At 44.0% G+C, this 21,546-nt stretch overlaps 1 protein-coding gene across 1 annotated transcript in view; it reads left to right on the top strand.

Annotated features, from left to right (window-relative positions):
- The window catches only part of CNTN6 (contactin 6), a 99,806-nt gene that overhangs the window by 69,499 nt on the left and 8,761 nt on the right, over positions 1-21,546 (top strand). Inside the window, exons 11-16 of the mRNA XM_069027947.1 lie at positions 12,604-12,731; positions 14,805-14,980; positions 15,326-15,443; positions 16,247-16,405; positions 16,498-16,647; positions 20,205-20,275. Coding sequence (XP_068884048.1) covers positions 12,604-12,731; positions 14,805-14,980; positions 15,326-15,443; positions 16,247-16,405; positions 16,498-16,647; positions 20,205-20,275 — 802 coding nt within the window. The remainder of the gene's footprint in view (positions 1-12,603; positions 12,732-14,804; positions 14,981-15,325; positions 15,444-16,246; positions 16,406-16,497; positions 16,648-20,204; positions 20,276-21,546) is intronic.

Here is a 21,546-nt window from a genome sequence, read left to right on the forward strand (position 1 = left end):
TCTGTGGCTCAAACCCACCATTGCTCAGCTCTTCAGCAGCTTGGCTGCTCTCATTTCTGTAAAATACTTTATTGCACTTGAAGTCACGTAAGTCATTATTGTAATCATATTGCACATGAAGACATGTAAGTCCTGCAGAAAATGCCAAAATAATCACTTTTTCACATTAGATGGTGAGGTAATCCTGGACATACCAGTTCCAGATCTGTTTATGTTCCCAGCCCTCTCCATTGATTGTTTTCCCTCAAAATATTCGGAAATAACTCCATTCCACTCTTATTGACAGGGCTCAGCCCCTGAGTACTGGGATTTATCCATGGGCCATGCTGCTGGCACCTTAGAGAGGGAATTTGAGGTCATCAGCTGCAGGAATCCAATGGAAATCTCAAAGTTGGCTCATCCTGGCTGGTTTTCCTGCTCCCTCCTCACTTGATAGCCACCAGTTCACCTTCAGGTGCTCTCTTGGGCACTTAACCTCCTTCTTTGGGTCAAAGTCTGGAGAAATGGGGTTTTGGGAGCAATGCCACTTCTCCAAAGGACAACAGTTTGGTTTTTGTGGAATAAAGGACTTTCCCTGGCATGTGGTGTGGGTTTTAGCTCAGTGTAGGAATGAAACACAACAAAACCCGAGCTTTATGCTCCAAACTCCCTCCCCGTGGAGTCCGGCACAGATTTCAGCTGTTTTCATGGGCATCACCTCGTCAGTGCATGCAACAGGAGTTTTCTTCATCTCACTTCTCCCTTCTATCCCCTCATATCCACCGAGGAAACGAAGGAGAAGAAAGGAACAATTCATATATTAAATAAAACAAATTTGCAAGTCTAGACACTGATCTCGTCACAAACGTCTGTCTTCGTGCCTTCAGCGAATTCAGACTCGGGACCCTCGTGGAAAACTTATTTTACAAAAAATTCCTTTTGATGGAAGCATTTTAATAAATGAGAATTGGGCCTCGTTTTGCTTTGCCAGAGAGAGGTGCTATTCCCCCAGCCTGGGCTGAGGATCCCCAAGCACCGCAGTGAATGTGCATAAACATATGTGATTCACTTCACTCGGAATTTCAATGAGGAGAGCTGAGGGAAAACTGAGAAATGAGGTAGGCTGGAAGAATGCATTAGTCATATACAGCACTTTCCATGCATTAATAATCAGTAATAAGCAAATATTCATAATTTAAATTGTTTTTTGGGGCCCGGGCAAGAAGTACATTTAGGGATCATAAAATATGCTCAATACTTGCTGGCTCCACGATTTGCTTGTAGGACACAGTTCAGTCCCAGCTCTCTGAAGGATGGGAATGGATCTTCTGTCACAAATAAAGCTGGGGAATTCTGTGTGCCGTGGCACTCTTGGTTTTGGTGTTTTACACTCAAGTTGTTATTCAGAGGAAACCTGGGGAAACAATGACATGGAAAGCTGTATTTCATCAACACTGTGGAAAGAGAACGGAGCAGAGGTTGTGGCTGGGTGGGGGAATTATCTGGGAATTGCTGAGTTCTTGGAGCTGCCCCTTGGAGCCTCGGACTCGAGGGGTTCTCCTGCTCCCATGTGAACAGCCAGGACCCAGCAGGTTTCCTTAGGGTTTGTTCTCCCACCACTCTCTGGGCACTCTGGGCCACCCCCTGCTTGTGCTTTCCTTCTGCTCCTCCACTGCTCAGAGCCAGATTCCAAAACCTTGAGCATTTTAACACATTTAAACTTTTTTGCTGTTTGGGAAAAGGATTGTTTCGTGTCTGTGGATGGAATTACACAAACAGGGAGTTAAAAGGTCTGCAGCTGCTCCTGAGGGGCAGCTCCGATCTCTGCTCTCTGTGACCAGGGACAGCACCCAGGGAACGGCTGGAGCTGTGCCAGGGCAGGGTTAGGTTGGATTTTAGGAAAGGTTCTTCCCCCAGAGGGTGCTGGGCACTGCCCAGGCTCCCCAGGGAATGGGCACGGCCCCGAGGCTGCCAGAGCTCCAGGAGCGTTTGGACAGCGCTGCCAGGGATGCCCAGGGTGGGGTTATTGGGGTGTCTGGGCAGGGCCAGGAGCTGGGCTGGATCATCCCTGTGGATCCCTCCCAGCTCAGCTCATCCTGTGGTTATTTGGTAAACAGGAGAAGTCCTCAATCCCCTGATCAAATACAACACACAAAATGTATCATCTGTGAAACAGCATTTCAGCTCCGACCAATTTGAGCAGAAATGTGTCAGGACAGTTCAGCAAACTTCAGGGAAACATTTCAATTTACCAGAATGTCAGCGCTGTTTGTTTAGCTTCAGAATATGCGTTATCCTTAAAAATAAATTTAAAAATCTGCTTGGGGAGGAATCAAGACCAAGTGGATAGAAAATTCCAAAATTTGCACTAGTCTGCTAACAAAGGAGAAGATTGATGGCACTTGACTATTCTTTAGCTGAAGTCAATATGCTGCCTAAGGGAGTTATTTACTTTTACTTGGCAGGTGCCTCCCTCTCAAATGAGACACCAAACTTAGACGAGCAAAGCTGGGGGAATGAAACCCATCCACAGTGTCTGAAAAAACCCTCAGCTGCCTTGAAGTCAAAGCAGATGAGTAGCACAGGCAAAGAGGAGCTTTGCTTGTCAGGCTGCTCAGTGCCACAAACTACCCTGCTTTCCTCACCCACTGCTTGCACATAAAATACCCCAGATATTCGCTTGCAGGTTCCACATAAAATCCATTTTTCTTATGATATTCCAGCACTTACTTTTCTGTTCCCAGCTTTCTACAGCACTGCAGTTGGGTGACTAGCACTGGGATATTAATTTTACTATTATTTTATTTTTTAAGGCTGGTTTTTGAAGCCTGGATTAAGCATATCTCTGGTTTTATCCTCCTTGCTTTTCTACCACGAGGAGCTTTGCATAGCTTTGATGAGATGCCTTAACCCTTCTATCTTATCAGTGTCTGTGTGCTTGTAAAGAAGTTCATTTCCTATTTTAGTATTTAAATAGAGCACTTGAAGTGTGGGCATCAGCAATCAGAGCAATTCCAGCTATCTCAGACACCACTGCTGAAAGTCAACATGAATACAAATTAGGCTTATCTGTTGATGAAATCCCACTTTTGCCTGGAGAACCAATGGGATTGATCCCACATCTGCTAAATTTGATTAATCACTTCAGCTCCACTCCTTGCATACAAACAGATTGACAGGAATCAAAAGCACAGGTTTACCTGCCTGCCTTCTGGCAGGTCTGCTTGGCCTGAAGCCACCCATTAAGATGTGAAAACTCCTACAAAACCTAAAAAACACTTGTTTAGAAGTGTTTTTTATCTCTGAAGCCCCAATGTCACATTTGGTGCTAACCAGACAAACCCCACCATCACACCATTCCTGAGGGAGTGCTGAGAGCTGCAGAAAGTATTTTCTAGCTAAAAATATCCACTGCTGGCACCACAGTGGTCCTGCTTTCAGGGGGAAGAGGAAAGAGAAGGGTGTTGCAGAGGACTGGGAGAGGCAGCTCCAATGTATTTACTGAAGATTTATTCGCACTCAGCAGGGAAGTTTGTCTGGTTTTGGGGTTGGTTGTAGGCTTTTTCCAGTGCTGCCTCCTGAACAATGCCACTGGGTCTGGGAGGAACATCCACACATGGCAGCACTCACAGCAATCACCAGAACTGGTGATATTGGCAGAAGTCCTACAACAAAGGCTTGCCAGAAAACACCCCAAACTCTCCTGAAGTACCTTCAGTCTTTCCTTCTTCTCCATCTTTCTGGTTATTTTGTTCTTGTTCCCCACGCTGAGGGTGGAGGCAGGGGAATGGAAAACCTGACTGAATGATGAGGAAGGAGATAAGGAGAAGGAAGAACAAGCAGAGATGATGGGAAGAAAAAGGCAATATTTTATTTTTCCTTTATCTTATTTCCCTTGGTTTTCCCCTTCCTTCTCTGCCTGTTCTTTTCCGTTTGAAGCCAAGGCACTGCAGAGTAACGAGGAGGCAGGAGGGGACCCCCACTGCTAGCTGACCCAGGCAGCAGACAGAGGATACTGATGCAGGGGAAGACAGGAAAAAAGGGCTTTTCCCTTCTTTTCTCTTTCCTTGGGGAGTTTCACAACGGAACAAGCCAATAAAGCTAATTTCATCCTGTAGTGCTGAGTGCTCAGTGCCAGTGTTTAGCCCAGCAGACAAAGGAAGCAAATGAAGCAGATGTTCTCAGGTGAAAGAGGGAAAGAACAGCAACCTCGTGCTGCTGGGTTTATTACAGCTCCCCTCTGCAGGACACCTCTCTGATACAATTTGGAATCGTTCCCACTCGAGCCGTGGCAGCCTTGTTAAGGTGAGCCTTTCCAAGGGGCTGTCCTGCATGCTGAGATGTCCCAGGAAATCCGTCACTCCTCCCTGTCCCGAGGAATCGCGATAATCCAAACCCCAGTGAGGGGCAGTGCTGTGCCCTCTTCCCCTTCCAGCTCGTGTCCTGTCTCTGCTCCATGCACATTTTCTGCTGGATGTTCAGGACTCCATCCAAAGGCAGCTAATCTCATTGGATTTTTTCCACTGAGCAGGCTGGGAATCAAGCTTCCTAATTAGGAGTTTGCAGAAAAAAAATAGTAATGAGAGAATGCAACCTTCTGTGCTTCTCTTCCAGTCCAAGCTGTGCTGCCATGCACATCATTACTGCTGGGGGGATTGCTGCAGCATCAAAAATGCCAGCGTGGGGTGGAAAACATGCCCCAGATTTGGAAAACCTGCCCCAAATTTGGGAAAAATGCACCAAATTTGGAAAACATGCCCCAAATTTGGGAAACATGCACCAAATTTGGAAAACATGCACCAAATTTGGAAAACACGCCCCAGATTTGGGAAACATGCACCAAATTTGGAAAACATGAACCAAATTTGGGAAACATGCCCCAGTTTTGGGAGACATGCACCAAATTTTCTGCACAGGCACCAAATCAAAGATTCTGACCCCCAGTGTTCTCAAAGAAAGTGTAGCATGAGAGGGAACAGAGCGGGGTGTGTTCAGGAGCTGATATAAAATGAAATCTTGATTTACAAAGAATCACAGAATATCCCAGGTTGGAAGGGATCCATGAAGAGCATCAAGGTCCAGCTGCTGGCCCTGCACAGGACACACATGATGGGCACAGGGGCTGTGGCCAGGCAGTTTCTAGGTGTGATGGAGAAAGAGTCTTCCAGGGAGGGATTTCTGGGATCATTTGGAGTGGGAAGGGTCATGTGAGTGAGAGCACAGAAACAGCACCTTGAAAAAGTGGCTGAAACTTGGTCAACATGAAAGATCTGTGAAGAGGCCACAAACAGCTCTGGTTTATCCACGGGGTTTTGGTACAAAGGAGTGTTGCTCTTTCATCGCTCCCTTTCCACGGATTTTCAGTGAAAGGGAAATCTGGAAAAGGAAAGGAAAAGCTGAAGGGACACACAAGAGTGACAGAATGTGCCTCACACATCAAAAAGATGGAACCTTCCTATGCTCTGTGGTATTTTGAGCAAGGATATGGGGCTGGGGCTTCAGTGAACCACACCCAGTGCCCATCAGTCACTCAAACTGGGCATAAATTCACCAGCCCAGGGAGGATTGTCCCAGGTTTCCTGCAGGCCCACAGGGAGCCCAACCAACAGGCACAAGAAATTAGAGGTGATGAAACCTGCCTGGTTTGGGGTTTGGAGAAGCCTGGGACAGTGGAAGGTGTCCCTGCCCATGGCAGGGGGTGGCACTGGATGAGCTTTAAGGTCCCTTCCACCCCAAACCATCCCAGGTTTCTCTGATTCTATTTTGGGAGTGAGTTCCAGGGTTTCTGAAATCCAGCCAGGGCCATGCTGGTGTCAGGTGCTTGTTGTCTGGACAGAATTCTTTAAGGTTACCAGCAGGTTTTATTGTTCTTGAGCTTCTGGAATGTGTTTTGACAAGTAGAGAGGGAAGCAGCTTCCTGCAATTGAATGAAACTCCCACACCGAGGGTAATTCAGGGCCTTCTGCACTGTTGAAATTCTACTTAAATCCCATATTAAGGGCTTAGTTTTACATCTGGAGGGAATTTGGTTGCATGAAGGGCTGAGTCAGAACTCCTGGTAGTGTCTGGATCACGAAAATGATGATTAATGGTGGGATTAGAATAGTGACAGTGTGGACATCCCACCTTGTGCTGGAAGAGCTTTTGTCTGATGTAGCAGAGTTACAAAGATTTCATAAAACCAGCAGAACCTGGCAAATAGAGAAGTTGGCAGCTGTTTTATTTGGCAATTCAGTTCCTTTTCTGGTTTTCTTTCCCATGCACACAGAGGTGCTGTTGCCCAGTATTCCCTGGCTGCGAGCTCTGGGATGAGTCACTACAAGAGATTTGGGCACAGGGTGTTTTTGTCACTTTTTTCTTTGGCCATCACAGGGGAACATCTGCCTCACATTTAATCCTTGAGTGTGTTACAGACAGGGCAAACCAATTTGGGCTATTTTATGGTAAAGGCAGTAGCAGCTCCTGAAAATCCTGTGTTTTCTCTGGAATCTGTATGATGGAGCCTAGCTCAGTTCAGATGTCTGTTTATATTTACATAAATAAATATTTGTGGTCCCAGTTGCAGGGATTTGATGCAGAAATAATTCTATTTTTAGGAAGATGGAGGGGAGTTTTAAGAAATAGGAAGGAACATTTCTAGCATCACATTCTATAATTTCTGATAAGACTTTTTTCTACAATATTTTAATAAGAATGTTCACCCAGATTGTGTAATTTTGTTTTGATCCAAATAGTTAAAAGATTATAATGGCATTTATTTGATTTCCAGTTAATTGTCAGTCAACCCTGAAGCTCATTTATATCAGCATGCAGATAAGGAAAATCTTTTAAGCACAGTTTATTAAATGGCAACACCATTAGCATACAAATTATGCTCGGAATAGAGTAAACAGGTACAAAGATCATTAACATACGATACAGACAGTCAGATCTCAGATGGGATTCAGTGGGACCTTTTCAAAAATACCAGGGCTGTCAGCAGCAGGGACAAGTCATTCACTCAGTCAAACTTTACTCACATTTCCATCTGCATAAATCTCTGCTAATTCCGAGTCACTTGGGAGCTGTGCTTGTCTTTCTGCCCCTCACTCTCTTCCCTCTGTAGTTTTTAGGGCAGCCTCCGCTGCTCCTCAATCTTTGTAAAATTAGAGGAGTCAGATATTGTCTCAGTGTCTGGCAGCGTGTCTGGAGAAATTTATAAACAATATGTCTTTGCACAGCCTGGAAATAAAGAGGGGGTTTGCTCCTGAGCAGCAAAGGGAGGCTGAGCAGACACGGTTTCAAATAGGATTTCTCAGATAATAAAAATTACTTTGCCTCTGATTCCATCAGATCCAGATTCCTCCCTTTTTATCAGCACAGTGCCGGGATGAGGCTGCAATAACTCTGGGAGGTGTCAGGTGTTAGAGGCAGGCAGGAGACAAGAAGAGGGAATCTTTACACAGTATCAGGGTTACTCTATTTGGAAAGGAATTAGGTCCGTGAAAGGAGAGCTGCCTTTTGGCAGTGCTGAAACCTGCAGAATTCACCCTGGTTTTACACCCATCCAGCTCAAGATTTTGGTGGGGATTTCAAAGAACTTTGCTGTATTGAATGCTGGATGCATTTCATATCCATGAATTAACATCCCCCCTCTCTGGAAAACAGATTGGCTGAACGATGCAGCAGTGCACAAAGCTACCCCTGCTGCACTTTTAAATCGAATGACTTGACACCTCTTTCTTTTCTCAGGTTTTATCTCTTCTATCAGCCTTGTTAAATACATATTATTCTTTCATGCTCTTAAGTTCAAAGCAAATAGCCATCAACAATCTTTTGTTCACACGAGACAACACGTTCGGAGATGGTTTGTTTGGCCTGGTTAATTAAAAGCTGTACCTATCATCCCTGCTTGATTTCTCAAGTTCTTTACTTAAAAAGTATGTGTGACAATTTTAATGAGCTCTCACTTCTTCCCCACAGCCTCGTGGCTTCTGCGCAAACTTTGCAAACTCTTCTTTTTGAACATCACACAGAGCTCTGACTCCAGCAGATCCCGGGGAGGCTGTTTGTTTTCTCTTCCTGCACATGGTGCTCATCTCCTCTCCTGATGGAGTCACTCCGAGGAGAATTTCAATATTTATATCTGATGGGTTTAAAGTAAAAGAGGGTTAGGTTAGGAAGAAAGCAGGAAGAAATATTCCACAGTGCAGGTGACAAAACTCTGCCACAGGGTGCCCAGAGCAGCTGGGGCTGCCCCTGGATCCCTGGCAGTGTCCAAGGCCAGGCTGGACATTGGGGCTTGGAGCAGCCTGGGACAGTGGGAGGTGTCCCTGCCCATGGCACTGGATGGGCTTTAAGGTCCCTTCCAACCCAAACTGTTCCGCAATTCCATATGGATCGATATTTCCGTGTATTCCCAATTTGCCCTGGTGTGCAGGAACTTTGCATGAACTGGGCTTTCATCTCTTCTTTTCCTCACAGCAGCTTGGGTTAATTGAGCTGTTCACCCAGAGGCAGCACCAGGCAGGAGCACAGGAGGCAGCAGGACTCTGATCAGGATTTAAGCATTCTGTAAGTCAGAGATGCCAGTCTAGAGTTAGGCCCGTGCTTAAGCAATCCCTTGCTGCCTCAGGGCTTTAAGAACAGCTGGGTCCTGAGTTTTTCCTTCTCCTGCTTTCACAGCCATGCAGTTATCAAATCTGCTTCAGATCTCATGCTTTTGGTCCTTTGACAGGCACTTATTTACTTATTGAGAGAAGTCCAGTTTTCCTGGCAGACAAAATATTCTCCCTGCATTATGTCGGACAAGTTAAACTTTTCTGTCTCGTCTCAGCACTGGGAATTACCTTGTCTGGTGATGCAGCTGTTGAGAATTATTATCTATAGCCTTCACACAGCCTCAAATGTTGTGAAAAGGAATGGTTTCCAGCAAGCCTTTCAGCAGGTGAGACGAGCCTTTCACAGCTTCTTTCTAAACCACTTGTCAGAGCTTGATCCAAAGCCCATTAAAGGCAATATTCCCATTGCCTTCTGCATCACAGCTCCCTGATTTGAGAGAGAAATGGGAGAGGACGAAGTGCAGCCCTTCTGAGCCCACCCACAGCACAAAATCGTTGCTCTGGGGGAGTTTAGGGCAACTTTGCTGCTCTTGGCACCTGTGGCAGTGTTTCACAGGGCATTGCTGGTTTTCTTCTGGCATTTGAAATGCATAGTCTTGATTTTCTGCTGTGCTCTGTCTTCCCAGCCCTCTCCTGACAGAGACCTCAGGACACCTGGAAATTTCTCACTTTTTAAAAAAAATTTCTTTCATTCCCTTCCCCACTAAACTAATTACTCTGGAGTCCTTTGTGCTCTCACACAAGTTGTGCCTGAGTATCTTATTTGCTGCTCACTCTAATTGTTGTTAGGTAGCGTGACCTGTTTCAAACAACTCTGCAGCTTTTATTGAGCAGATTTTCTCTCTGCCAAGCTCCATTTTGATCCATTGAAAGAGCCATTCCATCCCCAGCCTGCCCAGCCATTGAAATATTGTTTCAGAAAAGCATTTCCTCAGATCAAACGTGACACTGTCAGCTCTTGAGTGGGTACAAACACCTCTTAGTGGCTAAATGAGAGAGATGGGAATTATCAAGGTCTCGATTCATCATGAAGAATATAGGCATGAAAAATCTGAGGCATGACCAAGCTTCAGTGAAAAAGCTGTAAGCAGAATCCACAGGGGCTAGGACAGAGTTTTCAAAGCTTCTCCCCTTTGCTATTCTGTATTTAACAGACTGTTTTTTCCTGTGTATTTACCTACATTGAAGCTTTTGGGAATGGAGATTGTCTTTTTTGGTTTTTTTTTTCTGCTTTACGTCACTTCTGGATTTTGATTTCCACCTAAGAGCTTTTAGGTGCAACTGCAGTAAAAGTAACAGGTCGTCAATATTTGATGGAGAGAAAGACACTGAGGTGGCTTGTTATAAATTATTATTCAGGTACCCAATTTATGAACATTTGCTGATTCACACTGGAATCTCTTTGGATACTGTTTGATGAACACCATATGTTACCCAGGCACTCGATTGCATCCCCTCTTTTATCACCAGCAGTTCTTCTGGTGGTTGGTGCAAGCTGACGTGAAGAAATGCATCATTAATGCAAAAAATATTGCAGAGGCAGAAGGGGAATACTTGGAAATGTTTCTTCATATCCAAAGCTGCCTTTGAAACAGTGTCATAGGTGTGTCCCCACACAGAGGGAGAGGAAGGACCCAGGGGCTCCTGTGCTGATCCACAGGAGTGAGGGCAGCTCAGTTCATGGGATCATGGAACCATGGAATATCCTGAGGTGGAACAGATCCACAAGGATGATCCAGTCCATCCCCTGGCCCTGCTCAGACACCCCAACACTCCCACCCTGGGCATCCCTGGCAGCGCTGTCCCAACGCTCCTGGAGCTCTGGCAGCCTCGGGGCCGTGCCCATTCCCTGGGGAGCCTGGGCAGTGCCCAGCACCCTCTGGGGGAAGAACCTTTCCATAAAATCCAACCTAACCCCACCCTGGCACAACTTCATTCATCCTTCCTTATCCAAAAAATATCAATCAGCTGATGCATTGCTGTATTGAGGAGGGGACTTTGGTGCTTCCTATTCTGCTCTGCTCCAGTTCAATACGATGGATTTTTAAACCTGAACTTATTTCCTCACTGTACCACCAGTGGCAAACCAGGAGGTGCTGCAGTACCTGGTGATTATTGCCAAGGAAACAAAGATTTTTCATTCAAGCCTAAATCCCTTCCCCTCTCAGCAGCACACCCCAGTGACTGCGTGCCCAGCACCACAGGAACCTGTGTGCTTCTGCCAGTCCTAAACCCACCTTGCCCTGCCCAGGAGCAGATCTTTGTGCAGGGAAAGGTCAGATGAGTGCGGGAGACATGAAATTAGGGGGTTATGAGCGAGAAGATCACCAGAAATGCAAGTTTAGTGCTTCCCCTTTCCAGCTGAGAGGCTGGGAGGGTGTAATAGAAGCAGGACAAGGTCTGATGTGTGTTCCTCTTGCAGCTACAAATGTATGAATGCCAGAATGGGAAACAGAAACACACTGTGATGGTTTTTTTTGTGTGTTTAATGGTTCTCATGCTCCTGCCAGCTCCAGCTTCTGCTCTTGTGACTGTTCATTTCCTTTAATAATTCAGTACATCACCCAATCTTATGTTGTTAGTAATAAATATTAAATACTCAAGCTGTGATGCATGAATTAGATATTTTCTATTTTATGAAAGGAGCCTTGTATTAGAGTTAAACGTCAATTAAATGAGGGATATAAAAAATGATACAGTGCTGCTGTGAGTGAGTGGAGCCTGGTTTCCTGTGGAGTTGTGGCTTACAGTGGATTTTTTTGAATGTAAGGTTTTTTTAATGCATTTGGGTGCAGATCCTCTGATGCCTGTTACGGACTGAGCTTAGTGTCAAGAGGAGATGCACATAGAGACCCTGCCTCCATTTTTATGAAAATTCCAAGACCTCATGTCCTAAATTTCCTTTAAACTCAGAAAAAAATTTGTTCAAGAAGTTCCACGTTTACCAGGTGCAGCAGGTGGATGTTGAAGAGCTGGGAAAAAACACTCCAAAATATTACAGACTAATATTTTCTGACCTAAAGTTCATTGCTAATTCAGCTTTTATATTAAAACCCTCCACTTTTAGATGTGTGTTCTGTGTGATTCTGAAGAAAAACCCCCAGATCCTGAAGTCCTGCCCTTATATGTGACAGCAGAAGGGTGCCAGGCACACAGTGACAGCTGATCCAAGGAAATCATATCCAATCCTTGTCCTGACTTACATCCCAAAGCATCTCATTAACATGAAAAAAAAAATAAGAACAAGCTTAAAAATGAATTCTGTCCATAAGAGTGGTCCTTAATTTACCACTAAATGCAATTTTCCCAAAAACTCTGCAAACTGATATAAAACAACTCAGTGACTCCAAGGTGGTTTTAGGGCCCTGTGAGACAGTGATGGATTTGATTTGGCTCCTTGGCTGGTGAGGTGGCATTTGAGCATCTCAGCCAGTCTGATAATATCTTTTAATAATCCTGACACAATTCCATGGGCAGCTGGGCTCACACACAACCTTATCTTGGCTTAGGAGCACTGGGATCTGTAAAAAAAAAGCAAAACATGGTAAAATAGAACACAACTAAGTAGCAAGTTGAGTCTTTTGACTTTTTCTTGAGACTCCAGATTTTGCTGTAAGAAAGTCACCTGGAAAAGTGAATGACCAGCCCCAGTTTGCCAATAAAACATTTCTAATATAGAAATTAATAAGCAGCAGAGGTGAAAATTGGTTAACACATGTTCAGCTTGCTGGAGAAGAGAAAAATCATATTGAAAATGTTTAAATATCAAAAGCAGCACTGCATTTCTGTTACTGTGCCTCTGCCAGAAGACTTTTTTATTTCTATTTTTCTACTGTTGCCCAGGAAAGTTGTGGATTCCCCATCCTTGGAGGTGTCCAAGGCCAGGTAGAATGGGGCTTGGAGCCACCTGGGATGCTGGAAGGTGTCCCTGCCCATGCCAGGGGGGGGTGGATGAGCTTTAAGATCCCATCCAACCCAAACCATTCTGGGATTCCATGATTCCATTTTGTTTGTTTTTCCCCAGGATGGTGTTCCTGGAGGATGGCAGCCTCAGGATCTACAACATCTCCAAGGCAGACGCTGGGATTTACACTTGTGTAGCCACCAACCAGTTTGGAGCTGCCAGAAACTCAGGGAACCTGATTGTGAAAGGTACTTCAGGGTTTCCTTCTTTTGTGGAGCGAGATGAGCTTTAAAGTCCCTTCCAACCCAACCCGTTCCAGGATTCTCTGCTTTGAATTTGTAACTTTTTTCCTTAATATCCTCGTTTTCAGTACTATCAGAATGGTTGCTGTAGCCTGCAGGATGGCCTCCTCCCTAACTTTGCATCTGGCAAAAATCTTTTTAATATTCACCTTCTGACAGAGCAATTAGCACTGATACAGCTCAAAGTGTGGCCTGAGACAGTGCTGCAGTACAGCCAGCAATGAAAACACCAAGAACTTCAGGGTTTCAGCAGCTCTGACTTCATTAAGGTTCTGTCCCCTCTCACATGTCCCATACGTGGCAGCAATACGGGAAAATCCCACTAAAACATGAGGAAAAGAATTATTTTGTTTGGCATTTATGAAGTTTATTAAAACACCGAGTAACAACATGGTATAAAAATGATCTTGTTTGCAGGGAACATTTGGTTTTGTTTCCCCTCTGGAGAAGTTTGGGCTGTTCAATTATAGGCCTCATTGCTTCAGCATTATTTTCAACTGAAATGTCAGAACTTGGGAAAGCATAGCTAATGTGCAAATTAAGTTTATTGCTGCTCATCGAGTTGTTTATTCTTTGTGGGAGAAGTCTTTATTACACCTCCAGCACTCACAACATCTTCCCTCTTTTCTCCTCTGGAATGGGATTTGCCATATAATGTGTGTTGGCTGTTGCTAAGCGAGATGGATGGATAAGGCAGAACCAAGGGCTTTTAAGAAGCTTTTAAAAGTATTTGAGGTGGAAGTTTTGAGTACAAGCCCATAAAGGAAGCAGCAAATATCACCCAGGTGAACATTCTGCGTTAGTGGGGACGAGGAGGATGCAATGAGAAGTGCAAGAGGATGGGAACACCATAATAAATAAATTTATTTTTTGTTATCACTACTAAAAAACACACCTCATGCTCAAACCCAATGTACTTCTCAAAAGGGCAGTTTTCAATATTTATTTGGTGGAGGTAAACAGGTGCCTGCCAGTAATAAAGGAGATTTCTTATGATAACAGCAGTGTTCAAGGCCAGGTTGGACAGGGCTTGGAGCACCCTGAGATGGTGGGAGGTGTCACTGCTCATGGCAGGGGTGGCACTGGGTGGGATTTAAGGTCCTTTCCAACCCAAATCTTTGCAGAATTCTGTGATTTAACAATCACTTAAATTCTGGAGTTAAGCTGTGACGAGCACTGAACTAACACAGCTCGTGCACATTTCCTTCTCCTCCTCTCACATTATTTTCAGAACATTTTAATATTGTTGAAGAGATTCTGCTCTCATTTTCTACATGGGTCTAAATTCTCACCACTTTATAACACTTCCATGCACAAAAGCTTTATTCAAGGGAATTGCTTACAACAAAGTGGTTGTTATCTCTAATCTCTCTGCCAGTCATATCAACAAAAGTGAAGCTGTATAAACCCATTTCTTTCCCCTTCAGTGAGCTGATACTTCCCTTCATGAGAGCTGCAAGTTTGGGTCTCGATCTAATGGATTAAAAATGATCAAATAAATTATTTTCCTGCCTGGGAACATCTTTGAAGCTGTAATATGAGTGGTGCTGTGGAGTAAAGCACCACTAACATTAATACAGGTTAAGGATGTCAATGTATAAAGTAAGTGGAGATGAGCAGCAATTTTGGTTTTGCTGCAAGTTTTGGCCAGAAGAATTCTTCAAATCTGAAGAACCACGGGCACGTTTTTAAGAGAAATCAGCACTTTTTGACTGAAATCATAATTATTGATTATGGGCTGTATGATGTAATAGAATTTAGGGGGTTCCTAATATAAATATAAACTAATTTAAGGTGTTCCTCTCACAACTGCTCACTCTCAGGCACACAACTCGGTTGTGGGGCTGGTGCTGCCATAGGAGTGGTCTAAAATCGTCACTGGATTAGAGAGAATTCCCTTTATTACTGAACATTTGGGCCAACTTGAAATCATTTCCCAAATGGTACAAAACTCCCTCAATAGCTGCTCTTTTTACAAGCATTTTAACAGAAAAGTATCTAATTTTTTTGCCTCCTCAGAAAGGACTGTCATCACTATTCCACCTTCTGACACGGATGCAACAGTTGGAGAGAGCATTGTCCTGCCATGCCAGGCATCCCACGACCCCTTCCTGGACGTGCTGTTCTCGTGGTCATTCAATGGCCAGAGAATTGATTTGAGCAGAGGAATCCATCACTTTGAAAGGATTGGAAGAGTGAGTTTCCCCAACTCCTTAATGAAACTCTTTGCCACAGTCTTTACACGACACAAATGTTTGTCATAATTCCTTCCTCGCTGTTTATATGCCTGGCAAATCACTGTTTCTTTACAAGGGCTGCAACCATTTATTTTTCTTCCCTAAATTTCATAAAGGCACTTGAGTTATTTGTGAAGCCATAATAAAAATGTCCCCATGAAAGAAACTGATGATAGCTATGAATATTTTAATTTAAAAGCTGAATTTTTTATTAATATTGAGCAATTTATTAAAGTGCCCAGTATGGAAAGCTTGTTGTGAGTGATTACTTTGTTTTTTTTTCTTTTTTTTGTATCTCTCCAGGAATCTGCTGGGGATTTGATGATAAGAAATATTCAGCTGCATCATTCTGGGAAATATGTGTGCATGGTGCAAACTTCTTTAGACAGTCAATCTGCAACAGCAGATATAATTGTGAGAGGTATGTCTGTAAGGCAGACACACACATCTTCTAGAGGAATTAGGAATCCTTAACATCAGCTGCTGTTTAAATGACCCCTAGCATATCAATTCCACATCTCAATAGTGAAATGTTTCATATCTTGTACTCTTGGCCCCAAAATTGTGGCCAGCATGATTCTGGTGCTCAGCCAACCCAGGGAAACCTCTGCAGTCCTGCTGTGGTCTATTTGCAAAATTTTCTGGCCACACAGGTCAGAGGGAGGTCCTCTGATCTCAGCAGTGTTGTCGCTTCCTCCAGGAATCTCTGGGTCCCTCTACAGGCTGGGAAAATCAAAAGACCTCATTCCTTTCCCCCTACTTGGAGATAATATGAAATAATATTTTCTAACTGAGTTTTTTACCACCAGCAGTGAGGAAATGCTGTCGTGGGAGCAGATCTGTAAGCCCTAAGAGAAATCAGGAATCTGTGTAGTGCACCATCCTGCATTCTTCCTGAACCTCAGTTATGATTAAATTGAGTAGGAATTCTCAAAATGTTCGATGGTTCAACAAAAGACAACATTGGGTGCCTTTCTTTGTCAGACACAAAAAAGAAATCATTCCTTTGTTTGTAGTTTTCATGTTAGTGACATCAAGACATTAATTTTCCTGACTCATAAAAATGTAATCCAGGCATGGAGCCATCATTTAGGGATTGTGCTGCTTTCATGACAGTGCAGCTTCATGAGTAATTCCTCTGACTTGAGAAAGAGCTGCCCAACCCATTCCAGCAGTGAATCTTCTCTTCTCAATACCTTCCTCTTAAAATGCTGATCGTGTCAGGCCCCCCAGGTCCACCAGAAGATGTTAAAGTTGAACATGTTTCTAGCACGACTGCTGGGTTATCCTGGAAGCCTGGAGTAGATAACAACAGCCCAGTGCAGATCTACAGTGTGCAGACCAGGACTCCTTTCTCGGTGGGATGGCAGGCAGTTGCCACAGGTAAACAATTCAGGAGTTGTCTTGGATTTTTTATTTTGTTTACTCAATGAATTACCTCAAAAATCCATTGTTGGTGTCACAATTACCTTTAGCTCCCGAGGTCATTAATGGCAGGACTCACAAGGCCACAGTGGTGGATTTAAGCCCCTGGGTTGAGTACGAGTTCCGGGTGGTTGCCAGCAACAGCGTTGGGATTGGGGAGCCGAGCAGGCCATCAGCTCTGCTGAAAACCAAAGCAGCAGGTAAGGCCCTACTTTCTGCCAGTTTTTTCCCAGCTCTCAACTGTGGGGATTTCACTGCAGCAGAGTCACTCACTCCTACAGGGTTATTTACCCAATTCCATAGGCAGGGAGCCTTCCACAAGAACACGTTACTGGACATTGGGGCTTGGAGCAGCCTGGGACAGTGGAAGGTGTCCCTGCCCATGGGGACTGGATGGGTTTCAAGGATGGATGGGTTTCAAGGTCCCTTCCAACCCCAATCATTCTGGGATTCCACGATAAAAGCTGGAGTTGGCCTATGCTCCTCCCTTTGATATGTCCCAACCAACCTTTCACTCAAGCAATTGGGGAGAACACCTTTTGTTCTCCCAATTAAATCCAAGTTTTTACTCTGCTCAGGGACTTTCACAGGAAATGATAACTCCACTCTCTGAATATCCCTTGGCTGCAGAGGTGTTTGATATCTGAGCATCAGTAAGGAAAAGGATATTAGTTTTAACTTTGGATATTGGAGGAAATAAATCCAAAGCCCGGTGAAGCCAACAGCTTCCACTGACTCCAGAGTGGGATCCTTGCTATCTGTCTGACCTTCACTCTTTTATCTTCGGGGACTTGGAACCTCACAGGAAGCTGCCTCACTCCTGGGTGACCAACACTGTCAGTCCTTTGACCTGCTCAATCGGGTACAATTTATTTGCAGCCCAAACCTTTGGTTTGTTTTATGTTTCTCCCAGCCCCCTGCTTATCAATTCTCTCCCGCCTATAAAATCAGTATTTGTAGGATGGAAAGCAGTAAAATGGAAGCAGCTTTTACAATCCACTTTCTCTTCTCTATTTATCTCATTTGCCAAGTTCTGAAGTTTGGCAAGCTGCATTTCAGGACAGAACTCAAAATACAGTATTGTACATTATACAGAAGAAAATACAGGTTTTTTAGAACATGGAATCCATTTTTTTCTGGGAATAGAATCCCAGAATGGTTTGGATTGGTAGGGACCCTAACGACCATCTAGTTGCAACCCCCAGCACCTTCCAGAGAAGGTCAGACTTTTAAAATTTCCCAGCAGAGTATCTCAAATAAATATTTTCCATTACAGGATTGATCACGAAGCCCAAATTAATCTTGAGAAGGTTTTTGTTGCTGTTACCACCGTGGGGCTTTGCAAAGTGGGAGATTCAAAACCATTTTTCCTACTCAGTGAAAGCTTTCATCTTTTGAAGCTTTTATTTATTTATTTATTAGAGGGATTCACAAGAGGAGAAAGAAACAATAAAATTATTGTTATTTATTATGGCAATAACACAAGGAAGATTATTTCCTTACAGCATAGCTCTGAAGTTTAACAAAAGGACAGAAAGACTCGTTTCAGGTTTTAGCTGCTCAACCCCTTCACTGCTGTAAATTCTGTCTCAAAACATTACAGTGCCATGGGAAAATAACAACTTATCCTAATTTTTTTAATCAGAATGGGAAACTGAAGTCAGCAGGATGGTGTGGACAGCAAATGCCTGGCCAGGAAAGGGTGAATTTGAGCTCCACTGTTGTAATAACTATTTTGCCAGCTGAAATATGAGCATTAGTAGGTTTGTGGATGCAAATGAGCCACTGTTCTTTTCATTAAAATGGAGCTGAGAATTAATTGAGCCTCTGTTGGTGCACTCAGCTGTAAATTTTCATCTGTTTCTCAACTCTGACCCAGCTGAAGCTCTGCTGAGCAGCAGCACAAAATTTACCCCGTGCAAATGTAGCAAGTACTGAACACATTTAACACGTGAGCTAATTGAGCATCAGTTGGTTCATGAAACAGTGAAACAACAGGCTTGAAAGTTTGTTTTGCCATTTCCATGCAGTTCTTGTTAGTCTGGAATTATTTGCCTCTGATGTGCCCAAAGACACTGATTGTGAGCGACAAAAATGAACAGCTCTGCGAAACCCTCCAGAAGAGCCCGGGCTGTTTGCACCTGCGCTCACTTTTATGGCTGCACAGCAAAATTATCCTGCTACTCCTCCCATTTCTAGAGGATAAAAGCAGATAAAGATTTATACATGGACTGGAATCTGGAAATGATGAGTTGACTTTAATTTCTGTGAACTTAAGCACTGTTGCTTTTACTGCCACCCCTGGAGCTGGGCTAATGCATTTATCAATGGGAAGGACAAGCAGATATGTCAAAACTTGCCCAAAATCTCTGAAAAAACGTTCTGAGGTGTAAATACCCCACCTATTTCTCACCCTACACATCAGCTTTTCAGACAGTGAGAGCTGAAAGAAGGCAATGACAAAACAATCTTGAAATTTCTAAAGAAAGGGTTCAGAGATGCACCAGTCCAAATGTCCTGTAGAGAGTTCCTGTCTCTGCCCATTGCAGGGATGTCCTCTTCTCTTATACTTCCCTAGCAGCTGAAAAAGAATATGATACGACAGAATCATTGAATGGTTTGGGTTGGCAGAGACTTTAAAACAGAAATATAAAGCAAGAGGAAGGAAATGCTGATATTTTCTTTGCCTCTCCACCATGAGCCCCTTCAGCCTCAACAAAGTTCCCTGATCTGAGTCCTGTACCTCTGGTGCCACACACCTGGGGAATGCTGGAGAAACCCAACCCTAATCAACCAAATTTTGGACACTTGCACTCTTGGGAGAAGGAGAAAAGCAAATTGCGAGTTTCGAATTTGCTAAGAAAAACATACAACCAATTAAAAAAATTAATATATTGCTCCAACAACATGTTTACTGAACAAATGCATAATTAGTAAATCAGTAGTGTTGCAGCTACAGTCTGAATGGAACATCATTTTGCCAATTAGTTGATGAGGCATAATAATGTCAGATACTTGATGCTCCTAGTTCTTTAATTAATTTTTTGAACCAGGGTACTCATGTATCAAACGCATCTGTGGCTTCAGCCTTAGAAAACATGTAAACATCATTTCAGTTAATTTCCAACGGGCTGCTGTGCAGTGTAATCCCTGTTCTACCTGTTGGCAGGCAGAATAGCTGCAGGTGAGGTAGGAAATGCTCTGATCATCCATTTGGAAAGGCCTCCAAGCTCATCAAGCCCAGCCTTTGGCTGATGACCACCTTGTCCAGAACTGGACACAGCACTCGAGGTGTGGCCTCAGCAGTGCCCAGTGCAGAGCGACAACCACTGCCTGGGTCCTGTGACCACATTATTGCTGATCCAGGCCAGGTGACCTTGGCCTTCATGGCCACCTGGGCTCATGTTCAGCTGCTGTCACCACCGAGCCCAGGCCCTTTTCTGCTGGGCCACTTTCTGACCACTCTTCCCCATCCTGGAGCTCACCATGTGGCTGTTGTGACCCAAGAGCAGTACCCTGCACTTCACCTTGTTGAATCCCACACCACTGGCCCCAGCCCATGGATCCAGCCTGCCCAGATCCCTCTGCAGAGCCTTGCAGCAGAACCACACTCCCACCCAACTTAGTGCCCTCTCTGAACTTCCTCTGAACTTCCGATCCCTTTGTCCAGACCATCCACAAAGACATTAAACAGGACTGGCCCCAGGACTGAGCCTTGGGGAACCAGCTGCAAACACCAACATCTTTTCTTCTCCAGTTCCTGTGGTGGCACCAACGAACATCAGCGGAGGAGGAGGGAGCCGCTCCGAGCTGGTCATCACATGGGAGGTAACTCTTAGCTCAATTAACCTCAGCTGTCTAATGGGGACAAATCCGGGGGTGAAATCACAGCCCTGCTGAAATCCAAAGGCTTTTGGTCACTGGCTTTGGTGGAGCCTGGATTTCACCCTGGATGAGGAGAGCAAGCAGCCTGTAAGATATCCAGCAAGTTTGCTGTGTTATAAGGAACAATTTATAAAAATAAACAGTTTAAGAGGCATGTTGTAAAGATGTTTAGAAGTCTGTATAACCCTCTTATCTCCATTGTACAGGAGGTGCTTAACACACTAATCTGCTTGGCCATTTTCTGCATTTACATTTTCCTACTTTTGTTTACATGTTCCCCATTCTGGAACACTGTGCTGACAAGACATATCCTATTATGTGTTAAAGGAGATGAGCCCTTTAATTCTCCAGCACTCCAGCAAGAGCAGAGAATACACATTTTTCAGAGCAGTTAATACCAGACAAGTTGCAAAGGGTGAGTGCAGGTCATTTCAGAGAGTAGAAAGTGAGTGCTGTGGGAAGGAGCCTCCTCTTCCAGCCTCCCAGCAGCTTCCCACAGGCACTGGGATAAAGGCAGGGAGCCTCTGGCAAAACCTGGGAAGTGATGGGGCAGCTCCTTGGTCAAAATGTCAAAAATCAGATCAAGAGAAATAAAAAAAATCCCCAGTAGATAAATAACACTGCTGATGTTTTCCCCTTCCTGTGCTGCAAACAGAGCAAAATTCCACTTTGCCTGAACTAAGTTTTCCTTCATCTGCACCTTTCACTCTTTTGTTTCATTTTCTCCTCTGCTGGTCTCCTCTTTGGGAACAGAAGAACATGAAAATCGAAAACAACCTGAGCGATCTCAATCAAATTATCCCGTTGGACTCTGTAGTGTGTCCTGAAAAACAGTCAGAAGAAATCCTAATTATGGCCAGCTAACAACTCTGAACACAACTCTGCAGCTTTCTGTGATGAACTCACTAAATGTCTTGATTAAATCTGAGGTCACAGAAGCCTCAAAAACAAATTAAATGCTCTAGAAAGTAGCTTGAACTCTTATAAATCCCCAGTGAGCCACCATCCCTCACATTTAACTCTCTCAGGACTGGAAAAGAGATGGAAAGGGGAATATTGGGGAATTAATGTTTTTAAAACACTCAAGGAAAGACATGTTATAAATGTTAGGGCAGGCTTATTATCATTATTTTTATTATTAGAATTAGAAGGAATTTATGATGAAAATAACAACATAAGTGCCCTGAAATCTTCTGAGGTGCTTCCACATTTTT

This window comes from Aphelocoma coerulescens, chromosome 12 (genome assembly GCF_041296385.1).
Source record: "Aphelocoma coerulescens isolate FSJ_1873_10779 chromosome 12, UR_Acoe_1.0, whole genome shotgun sequence".
Lineage (NCBI taxonomy): Eukaryota > Metazoa > Chordata > Aves > Passeriformes > Corvidae > Aphelocoma > Aphelocoma coerulescens.